Source organism: Biomphalaria glabrata, chromosome 3, assembly GCF_947242115.1.
Source record: "Biomphalaria glabrata chromosome 3, xgBioGlab47.1, whole genome shotgun sequence".
NCBI lineage: Eukaryota > Metazoa > Mollusca > Gastropoda > Planorbidae > Biomphalaria > Biomphalaria glabrata.
The window spans coordinates 628,289-640,885 of NC_074713.1; the positions used below are offsets into that span (position 1 = coordinate 628,289).

General features: G+C 36.5%; 1 protein-coding gene across 1 annotated transcript in view; it reads right to left on the reverse strand.

Annotated features, from left to right (window-relative positions):
• The window catches only part of LOC106054208 (serine-rich adhesin for platelets-like), a 160,418-nt gene extending 147,821 nt beyond the window's left edge, over positions 1-12,597 (reverse strand). The window contains exons 1-2 of the mRNA XM_056022811.1: positions 12,446-12,597; positions 4,194-4,320 (exon numbers count right to left, since the gene is read on the reverse strand). Of these exons, the coding sequence (XP_055878786.1) occupies positions 4,194-4,282 (89 nt within the window). The 5' untranslated portion in view covers positions 4,283-4,320; positions 12,446-12,597. The remainder of the gene's footprint in view (positions 1-4,193; positions 4,321-12,445) is intronic.

The following is a 12,597-nucleotide window of genomic DNA, read 5'->3' on the forward strand; positions in this document are numbered from 1 at the left end:
GTTAATACACCAACACCTGGCTTTGACGTACAAATTGATCGGTAAGGACACTCCCCCTTATTATAAATACTCTCCGCAAGAGGTTCTCGAGTCTACTGAACATCTGCTGTACTGGGATAGGCCTATTCTGACCGACAAAACGGTAGATTTCAATCGCCCGGATCTGCTGTTTATCGATAAAAAAGAAAAAACCGCTACCATTATCGATATCGCCGTACCACTGTCTCATAATTTAAGAAAAACTGAGATAGAAAAACAAAGAAAATATGGGAACCTAGGCTTGGAGATTAAGCGTCTATGGAAATTGTCCAAAATAACAATATACCCCATTGTTATATCAACCGAGGGGATAATAACAACTGACCTCACAGACACCTTCAAGGCCCTTAACATTCCTAGGAACATCTTCGTTGCCTGTCAGAGGGCGGTACTGCTGCAGACCTGCCACATCACCAGAAAATTCCTCAGTGGAAACTGTTAAAGGGACTACGATAATTTTGTTTCTCTTTAGCGAAACTCGACCCTGGCAGCGCCAGAGAATGACTATTCGTTCATTTCTAACATAATAATAATAATAATATTAAAGTCAAAAGAGAGGGAAGATTTTTTAAAAAATTAAATCAACACTTTTCGTGCTAATGGGATGTTTGGGTTGTTGCTTTTTGTTTTGTTTATATCCCTGACGTCATGGTTGCACAGAAGTATCGGTAAAAGTCTTTGATTAAAAAGCATTTTAGCTTCAAGATAAGTTTATTATGTTGAATTGAAGAAAAAATCTACCTCTAACATAAAATTAAAACATTCTCATGTCTGGGATAAATGGGTCAATCAGTTAGTAGTCTTTGAGTGCATCTATTAAGTATATGGTGTGCATCGATTTAGTATGTTGTGTCCATCTATTTAGTATGCGGTGTGCACCTGTTTAGCATGTAATGTGCACCTGTTTAGTATGTGGTGTGCACCTGTTTAGTATGTGGTGTGCACCTGTTTAGTATATGGTGTGCACCTGATTAGTATGTGGTGTGCACCTGTTTAGTATGTGGTGTGCACCTGTTTAGTAAGTGGTGTGCACCAGTTTAGTACAATTTAAACTGTGAGGTCATTGACATGGGGGCTACATATCCACTATGTCTGCGTACAGGCTTCATATTACCTTTTTTTTAAAAAGATTCCAGACCCAACAATATGAGATACAGTATCTGCCACTTTCATGCTTGGTTAAACTCAGAATCTAAAGCCCACTTATCAGGCAAGGCAAAAAGGAGGGACCGGAGGAAGAGAGAAAAGGAGAGAGAGAGAGAGAGGAAGAGAGAGGGAGATGAAATAAATGTCTAAAAAATTAAACAATTGTGTTATGCCTTCTAATGCACAATTATAAGTTTTAATACAACAGAAAAAAAAATTTTTTCCAAACTTAAAAACTAATTTTATTTTTGAACTGCTAATAAATCCTGTCTGATGATTGGGCTCAACTATACAATTATTTTGTTACTTCCCTTTGAGGAAGATAAGCACGACCTAGGATTACAGTAAGCAGAATGTAAGCCCCAGAATCACTGGACCATGACATTGGAATAGCAAGTCACCACTCCAAGCCTCTGTAAAGGGGGCCAAGTACAAGTATTTTAAGACAAGATTTTGACTCAGTGCAAGAAGAAACACAAAGCCGCGAGCAGGATTCCAAGACAAAAAAAAAAAAGTCATGTTTCAAGTTTTTGTCAAGGTTATGTGAATTTAAAAAAACATCCACTTGCTTATACTGAATTTAAATAAATAAAACCTCATTTTGTTCTCTGATTTTCTTATAGATAAAGATAAAATGTATTCAATGGGACTCAAACTGCAATGTTTGATTTTTAACATATAAGAATTCTTAATACTGTTACGAATCTCACTATCCAGGCTCTCTGCAAACTGCACCATACACCGCCAACTTAAAGAACTTGACAAGTCAGGGCTCCAAAATAACGTAAAGGTTTAATGTCCATAAATAACAGCCAATACTGTACAATTGGCAGCACGTAGAACAGTACAAACCCGCTTTCTGAACCGTCTTGACTGCGACACCTCCACGACACCTCCGCTCTTATATAGGGTCCCTACTGGCCTTCTCGAACCGGACAGAACGCCGCTCGACGTTTCTAGGTGGTCAGATGACTACAACTCTCGTGACGCTCCTGAGCTCTGTTCACGACGGCGATCCTTCCCGAACCGTCCTGTTAATACTTGACTCGACTGACCGTCGTAGCTCGTCACGGTTGACCGCTCATCTAGCGCTGGCCTGGGGCTATTTGCGTCGGCTGACTACACTCACACCACTACCCCCATCTGTGCCACCACCAGGTTTATAACAATACTTTAACAACATATTGGTGACCTTAAAATATAGCAAATTCACTTTTGACACCATATTCACTTCTGACACCATCTTCACTCCTGACACCTGAACAAACTATTTTTAAGCTTTCCTGACTGACTTAGCACATCAATATTACATTTTTTCCCAGTATGATACTAATCGGGCGCGTGTTTGGCTGCCAAACTGAGGGATCCCAGGTTCGTCGTTAATCTCTTGTTCTTCAGGTGCCTCTTAATCCACCCAGCTCTAATGGCTACCTGACATTAGTTTGGGAAAAGGTGGTTAGTCGTTTTGCTGGGCACATTGCACCCTTGTTAACTGTGGGCCACAGAAACATGAGCTTTACATCATTTGCCCCATAGAGCGCAGTCTGAAAGAGGAATATGACATTAATCATAGACAGACTCAAAAGTTTATGATCAATGAAAAAAAAAAGAGCACATATTAGTAAATGCCATTTGAAATTTTGTTAAGAGACCATACTATGAAGTGGTCAAATGAGAGGTCTTGAGTTTGAATCCTGGGGAAGACTGAGATTTTGAACTTCAGGATTTTTATGACACCCCTGCTCTCACCCAACGCTACGGTACCTAAGTTATTTTGAGGATGTAAAAGTGGTTGGTCATTGTGATGACCAAATGATGCCCTTGTTAAATCTGCCACATAAACAGATGAACTCAACATCATCTGCCCCCCCCCCCCCCATAGATGGCAAGGCCTGAGAGAAGCAGCTTACTTTTACCTTAAGAGACCACATGATGCCCTATTATAAGTATGCACATTTTTTAAAACTTATTTTTCCTAATTTTTTTTAGCATTGAATTGTGTAATGTTAGGGTGTTGTTTAAGTTAATCCTGTTTGAATGCCCACTTGCAAGTTAACTTTGGGCTCATATCATCTTTCCTTGAAGTGTTTTAACAATTATTCTTAATTATTCTTAATTCTAATGCAGGTGGTTATTAATAGATTTTGAAAGAGCACAGTCCAGGACAGAGCACAGTGCAGGACAGGCCACTGTGCATGACAGGCAATTTAGCAATGTTCAGGCCTAACTTCAACTCACTGTGCCCACTGTGGGCAGTAAGAGAAAATTGTGCCTCAGACTAGCTGAATTCCAAATCAATATGTCTCACAAGCCACAAGTTGTTGGTCTGTAAGGAGACACATGTGCACTTCCCACAACAGCAAGGTCTGTGTCCAGGGCTTTTGTGAGAGAGGATTTGAGGCTCTAAATACCTCACTTAAATGAGTTTGATGAGGAGGATGATGACTGAATTATGATAGGTTAAAAAAAAAAAGATATAAAATAGAAAGAATATGTATAAGATGTGTGTATGAAAGAAAGAATGAAAGAAAAAAAAAAGAAGTGAAGAAAGAAAGAAAGAAAGAAGGGAAAAAAGAAAGAAGGGAAGAAAGAAAGAAAGAAGGGAAGAAAGAAAGAAAGATAGAAAGAAAAAAAAAAGAGATAAAGCAAGAGATTTACTGAGCAAGAGTGAATGTTTTAAAGGCTACATTTCAAAGGCAAACATCATTAAACAAAACTGGACTGCTCACAGAGACAATGACTGTGAGTGAAACCAATTGAAAACAGACATCCAGTTTACTCTGGCTAATGGCATGAGGTTCCTGACATCAAATCTACAAGCCAGGCCTAGTGGGCTAACAAACTGTTAGAGAGTTAAACACTTTGCCAATAAATCAATGCCATTAAGACAAGGTGTCGTGAAATAGTCACAAGTGACCTAATTCATCCTCTGCTGATGGAAGCTGACTGATGACTCAACAAATGACCAAGTGACAGGTGAATGACAGCCTCTGTGTAATTTATCTTACCTGGCAGCTGGTGTCTCCTCTTCAGCATCCACACTAGTGCCTTCAAATCCAGAGTCAAAAACATTTGTTGAATATTCAGATGATGCCATGGTTCACAATTTTAGGACTACTCTACACATCTGTATACCTGTTAAGATAAAAATGTGCGATTTTTTATGATTTAATTAAAAATACTGAATACATTCTAATATATTTTTATATTTGTATGTATTTTGTATGGTGATCAAACAGAAGGCAGGAGAGCTCCAGGTCATCCACTTTTAAGATATTTTACATGCAAGCTTGGCATGAAGCTGTTCTAAAACAACACCAACAATTGGGAGATTGAAATGTAGAGCAAACATAAAGAACTGCAGATGGTGTGCACACCAGAAGCAGAAAGAAGGGTGAAAACTTTTGTTAGTTAGTCAAAACTTAGTTCAATAGACACCAGAAGTAGAAAGAAGGGTGAAAACTTTTGTTTGTTAGTCAAAACTTAGTTCAATAGACACCAGAAGCAGAAAGAAGGGTAAAAACTTTAGTTAGTTGGTTAAAACTTAGTTCAATAGACACCAGAAGCAGAAAGAAGGATGAAAACTTTTGTTAGTTAGTTAAAACTTAGTTCAATAGACACCAAAAGCAGAAAGAAGAGTGAAAACTTTTGTTTGTTAGTTAAAACTTTGTTCAATAGACACCAGAAGCAGAAAGAAGGGTGAAAACTTTTGTTTGTTAGTTAAAACTTTGTTCAATAGACACCAGAAGCAGAAAGAAGGATGAAAACTTTAGTTAGTTAGTCAAAACTTAGTTTAATAGACACCAGAAGCAGAAAGAAGGGTGAAAACTTTTGTTAGTTAGTTAAAACTTAGTTCAATAGACACCAGAAGCAGTAACAAGGGTGAAAACTTTTGTTAGTTAGTTAAAACTTAATTCAATAGACACCAGAAGCAGTAAGAAGGGTAAAAACTTTTGTTTGTTAGTTAAAACTTAGTTCAATAGACACCAGAAGCAGTAACAAGGGTGAAAACTTTTGTTAGTTAGTTAAAACTTAGTTCAATAGACACCAGAAGCAGAAAGAAGGGTGAAAACTTTTGTTTGTTAGTCAAAACTAAGTTCAATAGACACCAGAAGCAGAAAGAAGAGTAAAAACTTTTGTTTGTTAGTCAAAACTTAGTTTAACAGACACCAGAAGCAGAAAGAAGGGTAAAAAATTTTGTTTGTTAGTCAAAACTTAGTTCAATAGAAACCAGAAGCATAAAGAAGGGTAAAAAATTTTGTTTGTTAGTCAAAACTTAGTTCAATAGAAACTAGAAGTAGAAAGAAGGGTGAAAACTTTTGTTTGTTAGTCAAAACTTAGTTTAACAGACACAAAAAGTAGAAAGAAGGGTAAAAACTTTAATTAGTTAGTCAAAACTTAGTTTAACAGACACCAGAAGAATAAAGTATAAAAGTTTATACAGAGCAAAAATTAACACCTTTTTATGCACCCATGCATGAATTTTTTTTTGTTTTGAGAATCCTTGTTTCTTTAATGCATCGCTTTTAATGTAATTAGAGAGATATTGAAAACCAATTAATAAGAACCACACACAATGGTTAATGGTATGGCTGCCAGGGCATGTGAATCGCGCTCTGGACTGTCGCCTCTGTGATCAAAGGTCGGGACCCCACATGACACCATCTTTCACCATCCTATTGGAGGCTAGGACGTAATAATCTTCAAATCTGAATGAACATCCTAAACATGTAAGAAAAGACACACAATGTTTATTTTTAAAAATCTTTTCAGCAGCTTGAAAAAAATCTATCCCACAGGGTCTAAAATAATGAATTCAATAGTTAAAAGCATTCAGTACTAAGACATTTTTCTCATCTCAAAAAAAAAAAAAAAAAGTTGGGTCATGCCAAGTTGGATTGCGGAAGCTCAACAGTAGGTTTAGAAAACTTGAAAGATGATCATTAAGTCTAATCATGTTGTTTATTGAAGACTATTTCTTCATTTTATAGAACTACAACTATTAATAATTATCAAAATTAACTTCATTGCAGTAACTTCCATTTCAATTTCTACCATTGACTGATACTGTCATATAGTTATAGTTATAATGTTTTTTGTATGGTGTAATGCACAAATTGTAAGACAAATCTCCATACGGATGATAAAGATTATTATTATTATTATTATTAGTGAGAAATTTAAATCTTTTGATAACTTTTCATTATCCTAGTGAGCTGAAATTTCTCAGATGGACTCTCTTTAAATAATTGTTGTTTTTTTTTCTTGCTGATTCAGGCAACCTATTAATGCTCTAAAATTCAATGGCTCAAGTTAACTGTGATTTCATCTATAGTAAAAAAAAGTGAAGTTCCCCCTTACAGATGATGTAAAGGTCATCTGTTTCTGTAGCTTACGGTTAACAAGGGTGTCGTGTAGCCAGCACAACGACCAACCGCCTTTACTTTTCCCTAACTAATGTCAGGTACCCATTAGAGCTGGGTGGACTCAGAGGTGCCCAAAGATCCCGAAATTAAAAATCCCAGTCTTTACCAGGATTCAAACCCCGGTCCTCGGTTCGGTAGCCAAGGGCTTTACCGCTCAGCCACCGCGCCTCTGTCTTTGTTAATATTTGTCGATAAATCACACCTATACCTATCTTTACCTTAAAATACTGGGTATCCTGTCGACTAAGCTCGGATATTAAGTATCAAAATGATGTATCATTTATTTCGGCTACATAAATTCGACTTATGGAATTTTTTTTACAAATAATGCACAAGGATTTTTCAAGTTCTGCTTAAACTATAGAAAAGTAAAACCATATCCACTTTATATTTTCTTTTCTGAACTTTCTTTTGTGCGAGAACTTTTGTCATGGCTTGTTCCATAATGAAAATATTACCTTCTATAATATGTACTATTAAACAATGGCATATTATTAATTAAACGAAATTGCTTTTTTTAATTTCGTCACGAGGCCACCATTGAAATAATATCTCTATGATTCCACAAAAATGTAAGGTTGCAGTAAGCATTAGTTTACATGAATTTAAAACTGTTCAAAATAGTTATGCTGCAACTATTTTTTAAAATGTATACGATTAAGATCATTCTGTTTTAGTTGTCTAAACATCTATTCTAGAATTACAATAACAATGAAATAGTAACTTCACATGGTAAAAAAAAAAGTTTGTAAAATATCAAGTTTTAAACGTTAGAATTTACACAAAGAAACAATCCATATTTTGATGGTCTTAGGCGACCGCTGACAAATCGTAAATCGACCCCCAAGGGGGTCACGACCCACAGGTTGAGAACCCCTGATCTAGATCTATTATTTACAGTAACTAAGTACTAAAACTAGATGACTAGATTTAATTACTAGAATCTAGAGTAGAGTTACTCATTAGATCTTTAGTCTAGAGATAATTTTCATAATGATAAATCATTCACAATCATAAACAAAAAAATACTGATCTAGATCTACTATCTAGATCCATCATCTAGCATTTGACTGTAGATTCTAGAATAGATCTAGATATCTTTATACATAGATTTAGATAGATCGAGTAGATTATTATTATTATAATAATTATATCTTGAGTTCTAGATCTAGACAGTAACTCAGTAGACTTAGACTAGTGACTAACTAAGATTTAGAATCTTTGAATCTACAATTCTACTTCATCATCATTATGAAGTTATGTCTATCATATTAGACTTCGGTATGATCATGTTTTAGCTGGCGGCCGCCATATTAAAATGATGATAGCAACAGCTCCTAGGCAACCAATTGTTGCCAGATGGATTTTGTTGGTTAAATAAAATGAGTTATAGTGTGCTGCCAACTATTACATGAATAAAATCTGAATACATTTAGATAAGAGGGAATGTAGACCTATTTATTTAAACAGGAAATAGATGTACATTTTACTAGTGAATCTATATTATTTCTCAATATTTTATTTTGTATGTGTTGGTGTAGATTGAGTTTGTTAATGATACATGTTTTTGTGTTCTATTGAATCTGAAAATAAAAAAAAAAATCGGTATTTTTTGTTTTTTCACATAGATCTAGATGTTCTTTTTTTTTTTTAATTTGATGATGCTTTATTTCATTATGTGTACATATGTGTGTATATATGTGCATGTGTGTGCGTACGTACTTGCGCGTGTGTTTTATATGAAATTATTGAGAGTTAAAAAATACTTAGCTTATCAAGTATCTTATTAATGGTAAAACAATTAATGAGACATATTAATTCCACCACCCCCTCCTTTCTCATTCTAGGCAGGGGACTAGACTAAGGTAGATTTATCAGTACCATCATTTTAGTACATTTTAGTTTAGAAAACGATTTTAAGGCGGTAGAGGAGACAAGTGCACGCTGACACAGTACCGCTAAAGCTTAAAATCCGTCAATGTGCACATTACTTAGCTAGTCTTTGGTTTGGGTTGGACAATAGAGTTGCATTAAAGAATAATCCATTTGGTTTATTGGCTTGACCACATAACAGACGTTGTTACGGATAAACAGTATCCATGCCACAGCAACAATTGCGTAGGAAGGTCAACACAAACGTTACAAAGACACCCTTAAGAGTTCTCTCAAGGAGTGTGAGGGAAACGCTATAGCTCTGGGTCCTTTCTTATTGACTGCGGCCGTGAGTGTCGTGTTTCATGATATAACGCAAGGAGCTTGGTAATCAACAAAGAACGTAGATCTAAGATTAAAAAAAAAAGGAAGGTGAGAAATGAAGCAGGCATATCTGCAGCAACCCATGCCATCTATGTGGTCGGCTTTTTAAAAGAAAAAATGGACTCCAAAGCCATCTTCAAATTCATAGAAAACGGGAAATAATCTCATCTTCAGCTACGAAGGAGGAGCCATATATTTAAGCTAGCTAATCTGCTCATTAACTGATTAGCTACAGGTTACGTTAATGTGCAAAAATCGACATTTTTCCTCTAGATATAGGCCTACTGTTTAGGTACCGTTAATGTTAGGGTTAGGATAGAGTTAGGTTTATCTAGGTATGCAAGCTCCTGCAAATAACTACAAAATAATAATTTAATTTATTAAGCGCTGTTAACAAAGCACTATAAACCTTTGCAGAGCTGATTATTTTGTGTGTCAAAAGAGTTGAGTCAAAGATAATTACAACATAACGTAATACCTGGACAAGTGGATCCTGGTAGTTGGTGATAAATACGAAATTAGTCGTATTCTAATTCTGTTCTAAAGTTGCTGCTCGGCGGTCTGGAAGTTCAAAAGAAAACAGCGCCCACTTTTACTGCGCCAAATACCCATATTGTTCATATCTCACTTACAATCAAAGACATACCTCACTTACTAGACGTCCCATATTTGACCACTGGAGCAATACACCACAGGTGCGTTATATAAGTCACACTCATACAATACGCCTCACATGCACACCAATTACCATTCACACGAGGGGAGGGGAGTCATATATGGAAAATGAAAGAATGTCAAGAAGAGGGGAGGGAAGAGAAAGTGGCGAAAGAAAACTAAGTCTTACTGGGGGGGGGGGGGGGGGGGGACAGAAGTTAGCAAGACATCCAGGATGACATAACATCCAGACGATGGCGTTTTCGGCTAGCGGCTCATGGGTGTCCCTCTTTGCTTTAACAGTGATAAGGGGAGGGAAGCTAAACGACCTCTGTGACCCGAAGCTGAGTCTGCCTTGGTCCAATGAATGGAAAACGGTGTGTGTGTATGTACAGTAGATGGACTGGGTGACAAACTCAGCTCTGCTATTAACATATGATTTTATTATTTCTGACTCACAGTCGACTGGTGTCTGGAAATATTTAAGCTCCCAGTAATTTAAGCACCCGGGACCGGGAAATCGGGCACTTTTTGACAAGGCAGAAAATTAGGCACTCTTCAATTGAGACTTAATTTAGAAGATAATTGATTTTTTTAGCGCATGATTTATTCCGAAAATACCAACAATAACTAATTTTCAACAGAATGTTCATGAATTAAAAGAAAAGCTGACAAACGGAAAAAAAAGTACAATCACAAGAATGCGGGGGAAAATCACATTATATAATTTAGGCCTGCACATCAAAGGATTCTGTGGAGGGGAGGTAGAGATGATTCCCGCTTAATGCTTCACATCCACCACCAACCCTTTAGATTAATTGTTCATATTATTTTTTTTTAATATATATTATGTCGCTACCTCTCTCTAATGTAAAATTCAGCCACTCATAAGTCAGTAGTAAATGCAAAGTCAAGTTTGAGGGTAGAGTATTGAATTTTACCATTTCAGCCCCCCCCCCCACACACACACCTTTTAAACGATAAAGCAAAAGATTCCGATGATAGATACAGAGTCGGATCGGGTGTGATGACAATAAATATAATCGCCTTATCCCCAACTACCTTAACCTTTAAGATGTGCTTGTGGAAGGGAAGGCAGAACAGAATGATAAATTTGTCAAATTCAGATAAATCTAACAAAAAAATTACTAACCCTAACCCTGAAGACATGAAACGTCATATAAATCTAGTGCGTCAGACATTTACTGATTTACACAGCTAACACCAACCTGACTGTAAATCTCCTCACATCTCAAACAAGACTAAACTAAGAATCTTTAACTCTATTGTCAAGGCTGTCCTATTGAATGATTCGGAAACATGGAGAACAACTGAAGTGACAACAAAAATAGTACAGACCTTCATCAACAGATGCCTGAGAAATATCCTAAAAATACACTGGTACGACAAAGTAGAAAACACCAAACTGTGGGAGATGAGTGGGCAGAAAAATATAGAGGTGTAGATCTTAGAGAGGAAGTGGAGATGGATTGGTCACAAGAGAAAATGCCGATAGAGATCTAAAGACTGTTTTTGACAGTAGAAGTTCCCTGTAAGCAAGCACTGATAGTTACTTTCATTGGCCTACAGTCACAGGATTGCGCAATGCATCTGGCCCTATTCGGCACATTCGACACGCCCTATTACAGTAAGACCTGGACTTCATCATTCTCTGGTCAATCTGTTGTTTCCCGATCAAAGGATCCAGCTATACACACCCACCCCTCCCCTACCAGCCCCATGCCGCAGTTTCACCCCTCCCTGCCCGCTCCCGCATTTTCACCCCACCCGCTGACCACCCTCCCAGTCCGCTCCCGCTGTTTAACCCCACCCCTGACCACTCCCAGCCCGCTCCCAAAGTTTCAACAATTTCTTGAGCCAGTCAGTCAGTTTCAGTGACCTTGGTTACCTAGCCACATTCCTTGACTCTTGAGGCTAGATTAGAGAAGACAGTCATTTTACCTGGGATATTTCTATTAAATGAATAAATATTTATATATGAAATTCTTTTCTATAAGGACATCAGTTGTTTATTGCATGTATCCTCAAGCACATTCTAGATACAATGCAACAAGTCTCATAACACACAACATTACACTAGACTAGTCCACTAGGGCACTAGATTTAGGCTCAGATCTATTTAAATTCAACATTCATTTCAGCTTTATTGAAAAATGTTACAAGCTGTCAGCACCTTAAATCTTCATCAAATCATTTAAAATATAACTTCATAGATCTATACAATAATCCCATGATATATAAATATATAGGGCAATATAGGCCTAAATCTATTTAAATTCAATTTCTATGAAAAAAAAATAGGTACCTAAATTTACGCTTTATTAATATCATTCCAATTTTAAATAATATTTTACTCCCCCCCCCCCCCCATATTCCTTTTTTTAAAGTACTACTTCTACTACAATAGTAAATATTCCTATTATTTCTATTAGTTTTATTTTCTCTCTCTTGCAATCCGCTATAAGCTGGCGATATTTATATAGGTCTGTGAGTCGGCTCTACAGCGCTATTAATTCTATTATTTCTATATGTTTTATTTCCTCTCTCTTCGAGTATGGTTTCAGCTGGCGATATTAAAAATCAACTAGGTTATCTCCCCCTGAAAATAATTTTTTTAGCATCGATTCAACGCTGGGACATCGCAAAAATCTGGCCAGTGGTTGCCAGGTGCTGCCTAGAGACGTAAATACGCCAGCTAAAAGCGGAAATTACCTTAGACTTCATTAGTAAGTATTAGATCTAGATTAAATTATCATTTTTTTATGATCATATTTTGACTATTGACATTGTCATACACTACCAGTACAGTACTGAAAGATCTACATTTTTTTTTACATGATGGATGATGACATGTCCACTCCATATTCATGTATTAAAAATTATTTTAAATCTAGCCTACCCACCTAGGTCTTGCTTTAGATCTATTATCCTTGTGTATACTGTAGATCTAATCTATAGATCTCTAATTAGGTCTAGATTTAATGTAGAGATCTAATTAAGGAATTGAACACAAACACGAAGATTTGTAGTTGTAGACTTTCAGCAGAGAGCTAAG